Here is a 19,716-nt window from a genome sequence, read left to right on the forward strand (position 1 = left end):
TGTCCCGACGCCGACGCTTCTTGCGCAACGCTCTCGTCGAGCGCCTCGGACTTTCCAACCGAGAGACGAACCGTCGCTGCTAAATCGTCCAATTACTTAATTCTTCGGCAGCGAGTCCGAGCTCACGCCAAAAAGCTCCCCTGCGCTTACGGACGCAGACCGGCTCGAGGAATGCCCTAACGAATCCACGCGACTGCGAGTGCGAATTCCTCTAAGGTCGACGCCGTCGCCACACTCGCGGACACTTTCTCCGCGGGCAAGCGCCGGCCGCTTGCCCACGCTTGCAATTAATCGCGCGTTTCGCAGCGCCAGACCGGGGGCAAGTGGTTAATTATCGGCATGCCGTTTGGAAAAGCTCTTTTCACGCGAATTCAAGTTGCAAAGCGTCGAGCGTAAAAAGAAAAATTGCGCGTATCTCGATCGACGGAGCATTTACCTCGAACGAGACGGAGAAATGTGCTCGACGAGATACTTTACAAGCCGAGTGAAATTGATAGCCACGAGCCATCGCGGGGAAGAGAGTCGGAGTATAAAAATTCTATCGAAGAACGAGACGGCAGCTGTCGGAGCGAAGCGATAGTTTTTAATGATTTTACAGCGGTTAGAGAGCTCGTTCTTTTTCTTTTTCTTCTTCTTTTTTTTTTTTTTTTTTTCTTACTCCTTTTATCATCGGTTTTTCCCTCTCTCGCGCGCTAGACTATACATAGTTAAGAAAAAGGCCGAGCAAACTGCTATTTTAAAACTGGGTCTTCTACTTTCGTTCGGGAAGCGATGATCGACTCAATAGCATGTTTGGAGGCTACGTGCCTCGTGGTTTTTGCAACGACTGACAAGTCATGCCATTAACGTGCGTGTTTAATTTGAACAATGCGTATCGGGCGGCCGAGTGCAAATTACGTCGGAGAGAGGTAGAGGCAGCGGTGCTTTCCGTCGATACTGGCTGATGAACGTTTCCTGCGGAACGGAAATGAATCCCTGTCAAGTTCGCAACATTGAAGATGATCGATAACTTTTCGCCGACTATTCGATTAGATGGATTGTTGCAGCTGTAGCTGCCGATCAAACGAAAGAACAGAGTGCCGCTGATTTCGCAACTGCACGCGACGCTTTTCAGCGAAAGCAGGCGAAAGGGAAGAAAAAAACAACCGCAGCTCTCGTCGCGCCCAATCTGATTTCAAGATCAGTCTCGAAAAAAAAGGTCATCACGTATCACCGCGCAGCCGCTTAATCATCCTGGGAAAAACATATCTCGCTTGCGCGCGGACAGCCGCCGTCGCGAAGAAAGCACGCCACTTTTCTTACAAAACGACGTGACAATCCTACCTAATTGTTCGAGAACGCGGCTGTTGCGCAACGTGGAATTTACGATTCTTTATACCGAAGAGAACCGCGCGGTCCGAGATTTTGCGCGCGTCAAGTTTTCAGGACGCCTTCCTTCATCTTTGCCAAGCGCTTCCTGCCGCGCGTGGCGTGCGCGGAAATTCAAGTTGTTACGCGGCGTGTTGCGACCGCGCTGTCGGACTCGGACAATCGTGGATCACGCTTATTGTCAAAAACTCAAATATTGCGGCGTACTGGGACTTTTCGACCTTTTACTCGCGAGCGCAAGACTTCTGCGACTCGGTGTACGTGACGCCGATTTGTTTTCGAATCGCTTTCCCGAAAGCAAAGCCGCAATGCCTTCGCGATTCGAGTAGAAAATGAAAATTCGCCACAACGTCTACGTGCAAATGAGGGTAATTCTTTCGCAACGTGTTACTTGCAGCGGCTCGTACAGTAATTGCGTCTGCTCGACTCGCGCGCGAGAGAACGGGCGCCGAAAAGCCGCCGACCGAAGGAAACGCGGAGCTCGGCAACGCGTTCTCTCCCGCGATAGCTGGAAAAACAATCGACAGCTCGAGGCGCGCGCGCGCGCGCCGAGAAAACTAGGCCGCCTCGCGAGTCGCGCCGACGCAACAACCCTTTCCTCTTCTGGCGCTGCCCGCGTCGCGACGCGACGATCTCTCTCGACAATGACCATCGGCGCGCACAACCTAATTATTGGCTGGCTTGCGCCTCGAAAGATCGACCGAGTGGCCGGCGTCTACGCTCTTCATCGCGGGCCGTCATGTCTCGTTTCGGGGCGAAGGGACTTGGTCTTTGTCAGGCCTGGCTAGCGTCCCTGGAGCAAGACTGCGTCGCAAAGCAAGCGATGAACGGCTGCTGATTACGCTTGGTGGTGCATTGCGAGACCCCAGCTCGCGCTTATTGTCCACCGGCCAAGAGCCGGAGGTCACGTCCGATTTTAACGACTTTGCAGCAGAGATCGTCGTCGGCGTCGCAACGACATTCTTAGCGCAAACATAAAGTCTATATACAATCAATCCAGCGATATATCCATCCCCCCTCCTCTCTCTCTCTCTCTCTCTCTCTCTCTCTCTCTCTCTGCTAGACGCTCGGTGTCTCGTTGGGAAAGCGAGACGGTAGTGGGGTCAGACTGGCGCGCGCCTACCTACCTACCTACCTGCTCGCGCGGACGCCGATACCTTCACTCGAGCCGCGCTTGGCGCCGCGAGCGCACCATGTGAGAAAACGACGTCCTCGCGCGCACCTAGACGAGTGGACGAGCGACCTGGAGCAAAGTGCAATTCTATCCGCCGCGAAAGGACACACCGAGGATCATGCATTCCGGTGAGTGGACCGACTATTTGCCGGCGCGATCGGCGAGTGCGGGCCAAGCCGAAAGCGTCGACGCTGCCCTCGGCCCTCGCGAAACAGCGGACAAGCGGTGACGACACTCGCGAGAGCAATCTTCCGTTGACCTTAAGCCAGCCAGTCGCGTTGTCGTGCAAATGCGCTCGTGTGGCAACGATTCTTTCGGCGTGCGCGCGCGCGAGTGAAAGGAAACTCGAGTGATAAGCGCGCCGCCAGTTTTCCCCTCGGACCATTATTATGCGCCGTCCGAAGTAGCAAGAGACGGAACGCGCGCGGGATAAAAATTGAAGCGGCGCGCGACTCGGAAAAAGAAACGCTTCGTCGCGCGGAGGGCATATTACGTATGCGAGAGTCGTGAGTAGTCGTATACGTCTGTCTTGATAATGGCTCCGTAAATTGCCGGAGTTTATCGGTGATCGGCGCCCAGCGATACAGAAAGGCGAGTGCGCTCAACGTAAACTGTCAACGTAAACTGGGATATGGTTATTAATTGGAAAGACTAATCAACCGCAGTTTTGAATTTACGGCTCGACTTTCTCGATAGGCTAACGCACGGGTGCTGGACGCGGTACGTCGCCGTATTCTTGTGCTGCCGAGGTCACCGAACCTCGAAGATGCACTTGCCACTCTCGTCGTCGTATGCCAGCGTCCTTCTGATGTAGACCACCAAAAACTGGTGAAACCACCTGTACGAGCCCGCGGAAAAAACAAAGAACACACGACCGAATCCCAAGGAGGTCCCGAAAACAAAGGCGAGGACAAAGCGAGCGCGCGCTTTCGTGAAAGCGTGGCCGTGTATTTTTTTTCTCTCCTTCGCTCCACGCTCGACGCTCCTCGGAAGGAAGTTGGCACGTTGCGAATTTCGTTGTGCTCGATCTCCGCGCGCACCGCGACGGCGTTCCATAAATCTCCGGCGAGGGGGCGGCGAATCGGAAAGACGCGAACCCATTGTGATCTAAATGCCCTTCGCGTCTCGCGCGCGCAGTTCCGCTATGCATAATGCCGCGCCGGGTGACTTGTCATTACGTCGCGGGTAATGACAAACATCAGCCACGCGATCGATCCACGCGGAATGGATTCCGTGTTTTTTTTTCGTTTTTTTTTTCGTTTTTTTTTTCTTGCTCCGTTCTATGCAGCTCGCGGCGTTGATCGATTGGCGCCGCGTGAGAACGACGCTTGCATCACCACGATCCGCCGGCCGGCTGTGCGCACGACATTGCGAGGCCGGGCGTTCGAAGATTTCGACGGGTGCACGCCGCACGTCCACGTCGGATGGATTGTTGGGTTATCGTCCCGTATACTCCGAGTCACGCGGACCGAAAACGCGATCCGAATCAATCGTCGCGGTTGTCGAGAGTTCCTTCGCGGCAGGCGTAGTCGCGAGTATAATCTTCGCGCCGCAAACGGAATATCGCCGTCGCTGGAAAACCACGGCGCGCGGCATCCGCGCGACCGCAGGAGAGAGAGCCTCGAGACTCATCCCCCCGAGAACTCGTAAACACGCCTCGGGTATAATCTACGGAAACGGAGCGAAAAATCCGAGGCGATAACGGGCCATTGTCCTCCCCCCCCCCCCCCCCCTCTCCCTGTAAACGCGAAACAGCAGGCCTGGCCCCGCACAAACTTTACGATCGCGCGCGCGCGTTCGTGATAATTTTCCTTAAAAAGGCGCCAGAGAGAAAAGTGCTGCGAGTGTGTACGAGCAGCACGTGTCCGTTACGCAATAGCGTCAGAGAAGGCTAATTGCACGGCGTTTATATTTTTGGCAGGCTATGCCTCCGTCCGTCTAGTTGCGCCGCCGCGTGTCTGGAAAACCGTCTCGCGATGCAACGCTCGAGGCCTCGGGGCTAGGTTTCGCCTGCGCCGCTGCCAGGCGCCAGCTCGACAGCGGCCGCGCTATCGGCGTGCGGCCCGTTCCTGTTTTCGCGATCCGACTTTCGCGGGCACACGTTCGCCGCGAGCTTTTCGTCGTTCCGCAGTCGACTTCGGGCGTCGAGCGCGCAAGGCAAATAAAGCAGACCGATGATTCTGCATTGGAGCGGGAGAGCCCCGCGTAATTATTTACGTAACTGCACGTCAAACCGCGCTGCGAAAAGATTAATCAACTTCGCATGCAAAAAGTTCGCTGTAGCCCCCTTGCTGCTTACGTCGGCGGTGCAATTGTAAAATATCGCCGAGGAAATTGCAAAGAAAGAAAAATACAATACAGATGCCGTAATCGAGGATGCTACGTTTTGCAACGACGCGCACATGATCGGCGAAAATGCCGAGGCTCCGAGACGATCAAAGACCACGGGACGGACCGAGAAAGGAACCGAGAGAAAGAGAGATAATGAGTACGCGTGGCGGCGGTGGCTGCAGCCGAAAAGTGGGTCGGTGGCGAAAGGGAAAACTCGCGACGGGTTTTCGCGGCGGCACGAAAGATTTGATCGATAGTCCGCGCGCGCGTGTGCGCGCCACTCGCGAAAGCGATCAGGCCCGGCGCGTTACATGCACGGGCGTGGTGTTCGCGATTTCTCTTTCGACGACCCGTCGGGGCTCCAGCGTTGCCTCCCCAACTGGATCGCACGCGAGAAAGTTCATATGCGAGAGGTCAACCCACGAAAAGGAAAGATCACGTAACCCGACCCAACCGAACAACGCCTTTTGTTTCCCACCTATGGCTTTTTCTCTCTCTCTCTCTTTCGGCATCGTTTCCATGTATAATGTATAAAATGTCATAACGAGCCGCACGTGTACGCGCGCATCCCGAAAGCCGGCGGGACTTTCACGCGGAAATTGGGCGCGCTGATGAAATCAAAGCCTCCCGCACTCGCGTGCGTGCCGTCCGACACCGCTATGACGATGACGCGTCCTTTCGCTTATTGCCGCGAGCTGTACGCCGTGTGCACGGCAAAAATTCGCTTGCCCGCGTGTGCATTGACGCTTGAATTGCTGAACGTTCGATTTGCAAGTTTTTCCCTCGATCATACGCGTTACGTTTCGCAAGTTCTCCATTAAGGCGATGAAAAATCGCGACGCGAGGGAAGTAATTTTGAACGCCGATTCGCGTTACGATAATTTCCTCAGCTGCGCGTCAGCAACGTAGACGTCGCAGTCGGCTGTTCGTCGCTCAGTTCGACAGCCGAGCGGCCGATGAATCGGAACGTCGCCGCGTCTCGGCGGTGTGGTGTACCGCGGGCTCACTTTGCGCGTCGGCTGTCGATTTAATGCGGCAATCTTTTCCCCTTATCCCACGCGAAAGGGGTGCGCGGCTCTTCGAGCTGATAATTCGAAAGTGAAAACGCGAACAGCGCGCGCGAGAATCCGGTTTAGCATGACAAGGCATTGCCCTGCGAACAATCGGGCGTAGATTTTCCAGCGAGACGTTTCCCAAACCGACAATGGCGAAAAAGAGAAAAAGAAAAACGAACGCTCGCTTTCCAGCCTCGCTAATTATCGCTCCTTCTTTTTCTTCTTTCCTCCTTTAGCCGACCGCTAGAAAGCCGGCTTCTTTGCATTGCTCACATATGCGAGCGGCGACGCGGGCAAATTGACTTGCTGTCTGGTTTTGCGCGGCGAGAGATTAGTTTTCGCGCGAGAAAGGAAAGATTTACAGTGCGCGAAGATGAAATCGAGTCGCGCGGTTTCGTCGACTAATTTTCCACTTTTCTTGCAAGAAGAAGAAAAGAAAGAAAAAAAAAACACGCGCTTGCGCGCTTCCTCGCTCTGTTCGTCTCGCACACTCGCAAGACACTCGTGCCCCAATGTCGTCCATCGCGTCGATGGATTCAGCGGCAACGAAAGAGCAGCAAGGAGAAAAACGTACATGTGGGTCTGCAGCCCACTTACAGATTGCTCTTTGTGTGTCCGACGCGCGTTTTAAACGGTGAAAGTGAGTTACGGGCGTGTGCGCGTAGTACAGACTCGTTTATGATATAAAACGTATAAAAGGAAGAAGAACTACTGTTATCTTCCCGGTCGACGTACGCGGGCCACCGCTGTATCACGTCGTTAGACACGCCCGCGGAATATTCATCGCGCGTTTGACATGGTTTTTTATTCATCGAAGCGAGCTTGGAATCATCAGGCAATGCGGAAAAAATAATAAAAAGCGTACGTCGCAACGCGGCAGTCGGTCAACCGAGCGACTCGAGAGTGGGAAGCGGGTTCGTAGGAATCTCACGTATTGTGTCGAAAACGATAGAGGGCTTTTCGAAAAAGAAAAGAAAAAGGACGAGAGCGACAAGCAACAACAGAAGTTCAAAAGGCCATTGTTCTCGGTTACGACGAAGATGATTTACGAGTTGCGAATACCCCCTCGGAAGGATAATTAAATCGCTGCACGTTTGCCGCTGCACTTGCGCTTTTTGTCCTCCTTTTTTTTTTTCATCGGCGATAGATAGAACCAGTTTCCCATTCGCGCCACGCCCAGCACGATTCTGCGCGACGCCCGCGAGAAAACTGCGCGCGCGCGATGAAGTGGATGATTGATGTACGGCGCGGCTGCTTAGCAGACAAAGGATGTGTGCTTTGCATGCGATTGATTGCCCGCGCCGGAGATCCAATTAAAGGACTGGCCTGTGCGGAGGCGAACGAGTGGCTTTTTCCGGGAACATCTCGGGACGCGAGTCGACCGGTGCGAAGCGTTGCTCAACGGCGTTGCTCGGATTGGTGGCATGGAAAGCCGCTGCTTCCAATGCGATCGTCTAATGTCGAAAATAATTGTCTTGATTTGTCGAGCGAAACCCCCATAGTGAAATCTCATACGGATTGAAATATTCGGGGCTCCTGCGCGCTCATCGAAATGCGCGCCGCTCGGAGCGGCGAAACTCCGGAAGAGACAGCGTGTGTATATTAAGTACAATCCGGGACACGAAACAAAGCCGGCAATTACGTGTACACGTCTGACTTGATTGGTGAGCGCCTACTTTTAATCTTCTATTTAATATTGAAACTTTCGCGATATCGTTGCAATGGGTAATTGAAAAGACTCACGTGGCACACTTGTGGGAGTTGTGAAATATGGTGATTTGAAACTCATTGGAAATAATTCATAACTACGAGCGTTTTTTTAGCAAATTATCCTGCGTCATTGTAATGATATCATCCGACAAACCCAGGTCAAAAAAGAAAAAACTTAACCGACCGTTGTTTTTTTATTTCTTTATTTTTTCTTTTCATCCACGCTCTATGCGATCGACGAAAGTAACCGGCAACCAACCAAGTTCGTAATTACAACGTAAAAACTAAGAGAAAAAACCAATTTCATTTCCCAGCAATTTGCCGTAGCCTAATGCGCGACACGCACGTGAATCGGCGGCACGAGCTCATTCCCAAAGAAACGAAAACGGAAAAAAGCAGCGAAAAGGCAGAAGCCACAGTGTCATTGTTGCATTCAATGCCGCTGATAAATCACGCGCCAGAGGTAATTAAAAAAGATTTTCCCTTGAAAGAGTCGCGCGCGCGACTTTCACGAGCGGCAGCGGCGGCGTCAGCCCGATATTAACGACACAATGAGCCATTCAGCCGAGATGCCAATCTCGAGTGTACGCACAGGCGCATCGGACTGCGATTACTCGCTATCGCCGACGATTGCAATTAAAAACTCGCGGGTCGTCGTCGCGCGCGCACTTTCACTATCGCCCAGGCTTTGAAGAACCGACTAGCCTCGCTTGCTAGCGCAAACTCGCTGCTCGCGGAAACGAGTTTAATCCCATTCCGCGTGGGTTTTTTATTCTTCCAGCAACGCGCGCTTACGCGACCGTGCTGCTGCTGGCGTCGTGCGAGCTGTTGCTGGCGGCAGTGGTGCTGCCGCGACCGCCGGCGTCGTCATCGCCGTCATCGTCGTCGTCTAACTTCATACCTCTCGACGAGGCGATTGCCGACGCGCTGGACAAGAGTTACCACGGAAAAGCGCTCTACCAGCAGAACACCAACGTGGAGAAACCGGACACCCAGGACTACAGGTAAGGCGCCACGGCAGAGACACGTGGGTGTGGGAAACACGATTGCGCAACCGCCGCCGACGACGCCGCGAGCGGATAAATTTTGCCCGCCGACAGATTCAGAGATTTGGCGCGGTGGGGAGCTGTGTGTATGGGAACGCTCGCCGCTTCGTTTTTGCTGACTTATTCGCGAAAACCTCCGAGTGCGATTGATATGCATGCGGCGTAGACTGTAGCTTACTTGGATGCACGCGCCGCGGCATATATTCCACGTGTGCGTTTACGTATCGTGCAACTGAGCGATTTCCGAGAGAGCGGCATTTTTTACATCGGCAATTTTCAATCGAAATTGCCGTAATAAATCTACGGGAGCAAATTGTGGAGTGGGACTGTTGAGTAATTTTTGCAAGCTGACGCCTTTTTCTTTTTGAACGAGTGAAAAGTTGTTTTCTCTCTCTCTCTCTCTCTCTCTCTCTCTCTCTCTCTCTCTCTCTCTCTCTTTCTCTCTCCGGAGAACTAGTCGCTTGCATTAACCATTATCAGGTTGAAAAATAGATTTGCAGGTTGGTCTGGCACGTAGAGTTATTATTCTCCTTGGAATGAAAAAGTTGTTTGCCGTACGCGGCGCCTTTCTGCTTAATTATCTACCAAGGTATCTTATCGTTTCTATAATTGCAACAAAAAACAATCATTACAGATTATTGGAAATCGACCTGAACGATGCGGAGAACATCGAGACGCTTGACCTTCACGATTTGATGCAAGCGGTGTTGGCAAACCAGCCGCATCCACGTCGACTGGATATCGACGTGGACGACAGCTCGGAGAGTAACTTAACTCATCCACACCCGGAAGTAGTTCCGCACTCGATCCTGGGCGTTAGAGACGTTGGTCTTGGACTCAATCAGCGACTGTTCGAATCTCATAGACAACATTTTTTACTGGGCCCGTCGCAACCTACGAAGAACATCGGCGACGAGAAGATGTACTATCTGAAAAGCAGTAGACCGAAAGTCTACGTGAATTTCAGAGGCAGAACTGGCAACTTCCGTCAGGACGTCGGAGATTCCAAAGTTACCATGAGGTTCGAACCTGCTTCTTTCCTTCGAGCTACGCAACCTTATCAGATGGTAAGTGGTCATTATTGTAAAAGTGAGGTCGTTCGTTTCGCAAATCTGATGAATTGTTTTACCGTTCAGGAGAAAAAGACGAAAGCGCCAAAATTCCCACCAAAGAAATACGACAGATTGATTCACGGCGACGGCAATAAAATTTACGACTCGGCCAGAGCCAGCACGTCGACAACGACCACGGAAAATACAATGGTGACGTCGAGCGAGTTACCTAAGCAGATACCAGCACCGCCTAGTAGAATACCTTCGAGATCGCCGATCGTACAAACAACACCTGTGCAGAGGTTTAGGAGGACCGATATATTGCCTGGTTATGCCTTTGCCGAAGCTTGAAAAATTGTATAATGTTACCTTCTTTTCTTAATTTGCGACGGTTTATTGATTTTTTATAATATATATATTTATTTATGAATAGTTTATCGCGTACCTGTATATAAAATTATCCTTGCGGAGCGACGAAATTCTTTCGATATGTCGGATTCAAATACGAACAAGTATTTTTTTCTTATTTAAGTTATAGCGATTAGATGAAGAGGTGCTTAAAAAAGCAAATGTGACGGAACGATTTCTTTGGTGCTACACTGTAAGTCATCAATTTCAAATTGTCAATCTTTGACTTATAATAATACAAGAAGGTGAAAATGTTTAGGCTTCTTTGGAATTTAGTTCCTTATTTGTTGCGCCCTTGACAATGAAGAACAAAAAAGTTTATTTACTAAGAAGCCTTAACGTCCGTTTCATTATTTGCATGTGTTCGACGGTGAAGTATACATAATATAAAAATCTGTTGAAAGTATATTTATAAATTATTGTTTTGTTATGAAAAGTATTACTACTATGCCCTATGCGAAAAGCGAAAAAGTGTATTTTTTGAAATTATACGATATTTATATTCTTGATAATAAGGTAGGTATAAAATGAAGATTCGGCATTGGCTAATAAAAGAAAGAATAAGGTATAAAACGTGAAGAAGGTAATCTATGCTGACGCACATGGAGAAAAAATTGTGTCAGTTGTCAGGACCAACCTAATACCATAGCTGTGATCCCCACATAGATGTATTTTTTACACATGTTGATAAAAAAAATAAATAAATGCTAACGGTTACTTTTTTCTGCGTGACTACAAAATAATGTAGATGTAAGAGGATGGTGTGTACATGATCCGATTGTTGCACGACAAATAAATGATGTAAGTTAATTATACACCGCAGTGTTATTTCTTCTATTCCCGCTGACAAACCTCGTAAGTATTATAACTTACCTGTTCAGCTTTGAGCGTTAACTCGATGAAAATCTGTTGTAGTTTCTCGTTGACGAAATTAATGCAAAACTGCTCGAAGCCATTTTTCTGGAATATCTCGAATCCGTAGATATCCAGAATACCGATTTCTAGTCCTTGCTGAGTAGTTTCCATAGCAGCATTGATTTTCTAAAATACAAAATAATATCACTTAATGATATCAGTAAATGATTTCAAATGCAGTTGCTCGAATGTAATGAACCTTGACCAAATAATCGAAGAGCCTTGCGTAAATGTCCTTGGCTAGTGCATCTCGGGCGTAAAGCGCCTGTTCGACGTTGAGGGTGAGGTCGACGCTTTCCGATTGACTTCCCCATTTGGACTCGAACTCGCGGGAGGTCAATTTGTGCGACAACTGTTCTGGCGAGATGCCAAGCAGAAATGCCGGGAAGTCAAGATCTATGGAGAAGCGAGAGCTGAATTTTTCATCGAGCGTTCTTTCGCGCCTCGTTGACCTTTCGCGTAAACTTAAGTAGCAGAGAGAAAATGACAATGTTCACAGGAAACGCTTGCCGGAACTAATTTGTTGAATTATTTTTCCAGTTATTATTTAGCCGAAATGTGATTTTTAAACTGTCCCGAAGCTCGTTAGTATCGCAGAATACTTACAGTCTTTATCGGCGACTTGAGAATAATTTCCTTTCTCGGAGAATTGTATATTCCCTATGTGTAAAATTCCAGCGACTAACCTCAGGATATCCGTTGATTCAGAATCGGCTATTCCCATCGTTTTCAACGCTACAATACAACATTCAACATTTTTCATTCTGTTCTATGCAATACTTGTTCAAAAATACTTGTCATATACCTTTCAGCGTATCTTGAAAATCTCGAGCATCATTTGTTCCGTCGACTTTGTGGTTTCCGCCACACTTCAAATAATCATAATAATCTAATTCCTCAAGTCCAAAATCGGCTGTAGAAAAACGCACAATATCATCTTCCATATTCCAACTTTGATTTGTTTTAAATTGCTCATTGTAAATGTGTGCCTTACATTTTAGTTGGGAATTAGCTCCAGTAACTAACTGATAAAATATGTGAAAATTTCTCTCTCCCGGACTGTGGCGCGTGACCCTCGACTTTTCCAACAGAAAATTCGATATTTTCCCACCACTTGGCTGTCCTCCAGAACCAAATTGCATTTCAACGTATTTACCCTGTAAATATGGCACACATTGATTAATAAATCAAATTGCAGTTATTTGATGCAATCGTCAATAATTACACACAAACTCGATTCTTTAATTCAATTGCGGTTAATTAAAACCTTGAACATAGGAATATCCAAATCAACAATTAAATAAATCCGATTATAAGTATCGTAAAAAAATGTTTCAAATAACAATCGACGTTCAAAGCAAAAAGCGAGTTCACGCAATCTTTAGTCAGTCCCTTGAGCACATGAAAATCAACATTCCTTTACAGATGCCCTTACAGCCGAAGTCACTGAGGGCACTTACGAATCGACTGCTATTGTTATTCCTGACGGTTTTCGCATTGCCAAAGGCCTCGAGGAGCGGATTGGACTCGAGTATCACGTCCTTCACCCTTCTAACGTTCTCGCCGCCGCCGCTTATGCGCGCCACGTAAGACATTATGTACTTGGCCGCTATCGTTTTACCCGCTCCGGATTCGCCGCTGTAACAAAGAGTTCGCAGCCATCCAATTCGCCTCATTGCCGACCGCCAGTACGGCTATGATGTTACCTTATTATCACGCACTGGCTCTCGTCGTCGATCAGCATGTTGCGGTACATCTCGTCGGCGAGGCCGTACACATGAGGTGGATTTTCGTAAGGTGCCTGCAATTGATTGATTGATCGGTTCACTTTGACTAGCTAATTTCGTAATTGCATTCATAGATCGTTATAAAGTCTTTGATGCCCCTGCAGAACGTGGCACTGCGTGTACTCTCGCGAGTGCTGTGCTGCAGCGTCGCAGGGGCTTGGGTTCGACTGAACTCGCAGCCGATTTTTTCAGTGATATTACGTTTGTATTTTTCATTTTCTTTGAAAGGCTTGGTATTCGTTGCTAAAAGTGCTGTGCGTTGATTGAAATTACCTTTCATGTCATTACATGCGCTGCTACAAGTACTTGTCAAACTAACGTAAACGACATTTATTTATGTAAAATATTTATGTAAAATATTTATGCATGAGCCGATTCTTGAAACCGCAGCAATACTTTCAACACTCTCGTGCACAATCCATTAAATATTAAAAAAAACCACCCACTCCCTTCAATTACCCTTCACGCAACCATTAATTAACTTAGGCTGAAAAAGTAGGCAAATGGACTTACCGCACCCTCGTAGATTTCAATTTCTTTCTCGCCGAAATACGGCATCTGTTTGAAGGGGTTAATTGACACCAGTACGGGGCCGATGCATGTCTACTTGCCATTAAGGAAAACATCTTTTCAACGGTAGTTGCTTCTGGACAGTTATCAGATAAAATCGATATTGACGCTGTTAACCCAATTGCTTACGAAACTAATGGTGTCAGTTTAATGGACAAGAGTTCGATTCCATTTTTATTTTTATTTGCACGTCTGTACATAAAATTCCATTATTTGTCTTGTTTTTTAATTGAAAATTTCAAACCATTATTGTAAGTTTGATTAAAGAAATTGAACGCGAAAACATTTCTGCTCAAACTTATAATAAAAAAGGATACGAATATGTAATCATCCATGTATCGTTTCTTGAGGTTCTCCATGATAGCGTCCTCGGTGACCACCGATAGCAGCACCATGTCGTCCACCCCGGAGACTTTGACATTCTGACTTTGCCAGTGATACACCTGAAGACAAAAATTGTTTTAACGTGAACATCTCGTAACAAAGGTCTTTTTATAAATCATACGAGATTGTTTCTTGACCATAAATCAACGTAAACGAATAACGCTCGCCACGAACTATTGACATGATTTCCCTTCGCTATCAGCTCTGACCGGTAATATGATTATTAAAGTTACGAATGCATCCAAGTCGAACTGCCAACAAACAATTAAATGTTTTTGTTTTTTTTGAATAAACGATTGATAGTTGGAATAATGATAGGCTTGTAATCGGTATTTACAAAGCAATTTGAGGCCTATTTGTTCATGTAACCTATATTTACGATGTTTAATCAATGTCAATTAATTTTACACGTAACGATTTTCCCTCCTACGTATAAATCCTCCTCTCTAATTAACGCTATGTTTGATGAGTAAACGTTCATCATCTCAATCAGTAATCTTTACTATAGTAACCTACCAAACCATCAATCCTCGTGTTCCCTGCCTATACATTTACACCCACCTCTCGTGTCGAATAAACGCATTAGAAAAATCGCGAACCTTATTAATCTCCACCGTCACTCGACGACGCCTAGTAAATGGCATTGCATCACCAGAAGAAAATCTCCAAAAAGAAAAAGGCGAGAAGACAGATCGTCCGGCGAAAGCGATTTTCCACCCGCGCCGCTCGTTTCGTCACTTCCGCGTGTCAATCTACGAAATTCCCGCGCTCTCTACGGATCAACTTCAATTTTTGCGAAAGTTATTTTCTTTACCCACAGGCCCGTAAAATCAAAAAGAAGCATATGAATGTGCCGACAGGTAAATTGCCCCGAGGACTGCTTGTTTACTTTCGCTCTCGAAATTGTTCCGAGCAAAGTGGAGATTCGTGTTTGCTAACGACTTCCTTATGCATTGACAATAATTTTGTTTGCCTCTGCCAAGCGAATCGCGCGCGAAAATTTTGCTCGAGTCGGAAAGTTCAACCGGAAGATCGCTATTTGGGTGGGCGAGTCAATTTAAAGATGCCGAATCGAAATTATTCAGTTCCACTTGAGGCGCTCGAAGAATTTAAGTGAATAGACGCGCGAGTTGAATTGCAAATCTTGACATAATACGTTATTACTGAGCTCAATGACATGGTGCTATAAAGGGAGAGAGAAATGAGTACAACGCGCGTGAATCGTCGTACCGTTACGGGTGTTCGTTCATTAACATTAGCCTTGTTCTGACGACTGCTATTTCAGTTCGCGTATATGTGACTGTGCGCCCATTGAGAAATCTCTTTTCCTTTCCGTGCGCGATTTTACGATAATTTCCATCACTCGATTTCATACAACACTCTTTTGTATTCAAACTATGGCGATTTGTATATTTTAAACGATCGATTCCCCTTTGCACGGCGTCTTTTGCAACTTGGCGTGTTTTAACGTACGACATTTTGCCTCGAAGCTTCAGAAATGACGATCGAAGGAGCGAACGATTTATTTTCCACGTAAAGAGCTGGAAATGAAATTTGGAGAGGCGCAAGCCTACAGCTACGCCGGCGTCGCGCGACAGAAATACAATGCGGCGTCGTCCTCCCCCTCCCCCCTTGCACACATATACCTAACGAGCTCTTCCGCGGGCGGAAAGGAAAGAGACACAGTGAGAGAGAGACAGAGAAGTGAGCCACTTATCCGCGGCGAGACGGCAGCGGACTAGTGGCACGGTAATCAGCCGCGTGACGACGCTAATGCAACGCCGCCTTTAAATATAGCAAAAGCGACTTGCTGAAAGGGAGACCTGCCTGGTGCAGACTGCGAGATTCCGTCTCGTTTCGCCCCTGGAAAAGCACTCGGCTGGAATTATGCGATGTTTTTTTTTTCTTTTACAGCACATCGCGGCTTAACTTCAACAGCAGCAGTGGCCTATCCGCGACTCAAAATGTCTCAGTTTCGGACCGCGAGGTTGAAGAACGAACGGTAAGAGCTGATTTAAGCTCGGCAATGCTAAAAATGTCGTAGAATATTTATGACTCAAGTCACACATATCGCAATATTTTATTTTATAAAACAATTAAATTTTCGTTCGCAAAGTACAGACATCGATAACAGTCCGATTTTCAGATTAATGTTTGAGATTAGCTCGGAGATAGCGCAGCTCCACTTACTCCGAATAAAGTAATCCACGCGTATCGCCCGAGGCTACAATCAGTTAAGATGCGCATTCTAACAATCCCGACACTGCACTCGTTGTTTCAGTCGCTCGGAATATACAACGATAGCTCGAACTCACAACCGTAGTCGCCGAAGCTAGCCTTCGCCTTCGAAAAACCAGTCGGATCTAACAGTAAACCAAAACGTACGTCTAACTCGCGAGGAAAGAAAAGAAAACCATTTCCTTGGCTTATACAAATCGCAACCATACGAGGCGCAGAACTACTCTTGGCGGTCGGTCCGATAACGAGAAGCCAGTTTTCTTCTCGACTGCAGCCTTTGCAAATGACAACGTTCGAGCAATGCCGCGACGCGTCGCACGCAAGATAATCGCGGCGAGAGACGCCACGAGCACGCAAAGATGATGAAAAGGAGAAAGGAGGGAGAGGCCTTAAAGCGTGATTTCACGCTTCCGGCCACGACGTTTCTACGGTTGGTGCGCGGCAGAGGAGAAGCGCTCTCCAGCGCAGTTCCGCTGTACGCCTGCCTTTGCAGCACTTTAACTCTCGCAATCGCCGCCTGCCGCTTCGGCTATTGTCGATAGCAGGAAGAGTGCCTTCTTTTTTTGTTTCGCGTTCGCGTATCGATTGTCGAGTTTGGCACGGTTGACCAATCGGTCGCGTTGTTTCGACCGCGCATACGGAAAGCAGCTCGCTTTCGATGATATTCGACGTTATTTGCCAACTCGGTTTCGCGCGACGCGGTGACCCAAACAAACTTGGCACCAACGAACAATCGGCGCATCTTGACGTGGCGCGACAGCGTGCGCAATCGTACGCACGGCCATCTGTGCAAAACCATCGTTATTACGCGACTCTATTGATAACCCATGTGAGTCATGCACGCCAGATAGGAGTGTCGCTCGTGCGAAAACCTAGATTATTAAAGACTGTAGGCAATCGACCTGATGGTTTGATATGCGTCGGTGCGTGCAGTGGCATTGTTTCCGTTTTTCTATTTTTTTTTTCTTTAACAAAGTGAGAGTTTCTTGTGTCGAATCGTTACAGTCGAACGCCGTCATCGTTTTCTCCGTATCGAGTTATCGGCAATAATTTTCGATTGAAAAAATATCGAGGAAACCTGTACCAATATTGATATCTGAAGAACTTTGATAAAAAAAAAAACTTCCTACGTAGAGCTCATCAGTTTTGCTTAAAAGCTAGTCTATATCTTTTCTAACACACGCCCGTAAATAGTAGCTTGTCGTAAAAATAACAACAGCCTACTGACGCGACAGAACGCTTATTTACAGCATCTCTTTCAATCATCTCTATCTCGAGGAAACCAGCAAACATGGCGAGCGCCAAACAAAGCGCACAACAGAAGGTCCCTCGACCTCTCGCGCCTGCTCGCCTAATGCCCACGTGCATCCACTCTATTTCCGGATGTTCTTGTTATAGACGCACGAGCACCATTTGGCTTCCTGGTTGCCGGCAAGCAGCACGAGACTCCGCGTCGAGATCGCAGCACGCGCGAGCGAGATATGAGTCATTGTGGTTCGTTGCGCGATTACTACATGTCATGCACCTAATGATTAGTTACGACGAGGCGCTTTTCCTCTATCAATACCGACTGGAGTTTGTTATATTCACCTTTATATTTATTACATTCATGCGATCAAAGAAATAGTACATTGCGATATTAGTGCGAGAAAGTAATTTCAGCCTCTCGTGGACGTTTGCGCTCGAGCGAAGCGAGGGTGAAGTCACTTTCTTGCGCGTATGTCTAACTTCATTTTTCGATACAAACTGCGTAGGACGAAACTTTAGGCATGCTCGAGCACTCGTAAAGTCGAGTACCCACGCACGGAGTGTTGAAGACGGTACATTACCGAACGCAGTTGAGTTAAATGAAACGCGAGAAAAAACTCATTGCGAAACTCTTCCAGCGCGCGAATGGAAGAATAGAAGCTCAGCGACGAAGAATCGAGTGAAAGCGAAAGCACACAAACATCGAGAGCCACTGGCAAGGTGAACAGCGTGGGCGCAGTGAAGCGCGCAAAAACTGCATTGCCGATGCTCGAAAAAAAAAAGAGAAAGAACGAGCCGCGACGAGGAGAACAGAAGCCGAGGCGCGCGAGCCCACAACGAAATGCGCTAGATCGACGTTTCGCGAGCAAGCGTTCCTCGCTCCTTCGTAATTCTTGGACGCGACCGCTAAGCGCAACTCCATCCGTCACGCTCCCATTCAAATGCGCCGGCTGCCAATGCCGCGTCACAAAAGCTAACGAGGTAATTGCACGAGTCGCGCGAGCGTCGAACGATTGCGCTGCGGCGGAGGAACGCTCGTGGCCTGGGTCCTTGCCACCCGCGGGAAGTAGGATACGGGTTGACGAGCACGTGCGTACGCCGACAATGGGATCGTGCGCGACGTTCCACCTTTTATCGCTTTGTTTTCCATTCGTCGTGAGAAAAATGAGAAAAATGAGAAAAACGACAAGGTGCGTGCGCGCGCGCGTCGACTCGACACACATATCTCATGCGCGGTATTTGCGTCTGAATCTAACGTGGATTTTGTCGATGATGCGTCGCCGCGTGGCTGCAATGAAAAAAAAATAATTATGGACGGTTTTCATTTACAACAAAAGAACTGCTCGGAGGATAAAAGAGTGGCCAATTTCCGGCGTGGATAGGATGCAAATGCGCGTGAGTCAGGCGCGGGTTCATCGAACTAGTTTTCCGCGCGAGAGTGAAACCCCGCGGAGCGGCGCGATCGACGCGCAAGGTCGGCACTCGGCTTTATTGAATCGATGCACGTGCTGCGCGCCCGAGATCACGAGAATGCGAGCGCGCAGTCACCGAAGGAAGACCGGCCAATCGCATCGGCTGTCGCGGACCGGAGAGCAAAGGGGACGCGTGTGGCTCGGCTAATTGATAGAATGTGCTAATGCGGCCGTGAATGCCTGCATCGAAGCGCGCGGTTCAAGGGGATTTGTTTGCGCGCAGCGGCGCGGTTCATTAACGCGAAAGTAGGGCTCGGTAAAAATAGAGGCGCGGATCAAACGCCGCCGGCGCTCGACGCTTACAAATTGGCTTCGCGAGGAACGAGGAGCGGATCGTCGCGCCTTTCGCTGCTCTAGCGGCGACCAAAACGGCCGTGGAGGCAAGTCGGGAAGCGCGACTGGAATAGACTTTGAAGGCGACAGATGCACCAGCGTCGACGACGAGGAGCGCAAAGAAAGAAGGCAACCGGAATGAATGCAGCAGCGCGAGCGTTCGCTAACAATTACCATCTCTCGCTCGGCACTCGCCTTTTCGAATTGCTCCCACGGCACGCGCACGTATATAACCACGCGCCAATGTTCATTACCGTGATTACTCTTCCTCCGTCGTGGTGATTGCCAGTTGTAGGCGAGTACCTGCTGGACGACAACGAGAAGGACGAAGAGAAAATTGCGATCGCGGGTGAGAAAGTCGGCGACGACGAAGCGCTCCGCTTTCGTCGAATTAAAACAAAAGGACTCGCGAGGTGTTTCGCCGAACCGCGAGCTTTTTCCCGTCTCGCGAGACAGGGATTCCATTAGCCGATCGCCACGGCGCGTATCCCTCTCTCGCGAGAGTTTTTACTGCCAATTTCGCGCAGCGCGGCGACGCACGCGCTCGCTGAGCAATGCTCGCGGCGCGTGAGAAAGCGTCGATTTTTCGCGATCGGAAGGGAAACCGGACGTTTTTATTTTCCTT

At 48.7% G+C, this 19,716-nt stretch overlaps 2 protein-coding genes across 2 annotated transcripts in view; one reads left to right on the forward strand and one right to left on the reverse strand.

Moving 5' to 3' along the window:
- The window catches only part of LOC131672628 (unconventional myosin-Ie-like), a 34,152-nt gene that overhangs the window by 12,479 nt on the left and 1,957 nt on the right, over nt 1–19,716 (reverse strand). The window contains exons 2-10 of the mRNA XM_058949991.1: nt 13,734–13,859; nt 13,360–13,449; nt 12,766–12,860; nt 12,520–12,697; nt 12,054–12,216; nt 11,865–11,972; nt 11,666–11,794; nt 11,259–11,455; nt 11,018–11,185 (exon numbers count right to left, since the gene is read on the reverse strand). Coding sequence (XP_058805974.1) covers nt 11,018–11,185; nt 11,259–11,455; nt 11,666–11,794; nt 11,865–11,972; nt 12,054–12,216; nt 12,520–12,697; nt 12,766–12,860; nt 13,360–13,449; nt 13,734–13,859 — 1,254 coding nt within the window. The remainder of the gene's footprint in view (nt 1–11,017; nt 11,186–11,258; nt 11,456–11,665; nt 11,795–11,864; nt 11,973–12,053; nt 12,217–12,519; nt 12,698–12,765; nt 12,861–13,359; nt 13,450–13,733; nt 13,860–19,716) is intronic.
- Nucleotides 2,542–10,994, forward strand: LOC131672631 (uncharacterized). The gene is made up of 4 exons (XM_058950005.1): nt 2,542–2,670; nt 8,420–8,642; nt 9,319–9,751; nt 9,821–10,994. The coding sequence occupies exons 1-4, from the start codon at nt 2,661–2,663 to the stop codon at nt 10,085–10,087; spliced, it is 933 nt and encodes a 310-aa protein (XP_058805988.1). The 5' UTR covers nt 2,542–2,660; the 3' UTR covers nt 10,088–10,994.

This window comes from Phymastichus coffea, unplaced genomic scaffold (genome assembly GCF_024137745.1).
Source record: "Phymastichus coffea isolate CEN01 unplaced genomic scaffold, Cenicafe_Pcof_1.1 PCOF00155, whole genome shotgun sequence".
In the NCBI taxonomy this organism is placed as follows: Eukaryota; Metazoa; Arthropoda; class Insecta; order Hymenoptera; family Eulophidae; genus Phymastichus; species Phymastichus coffea.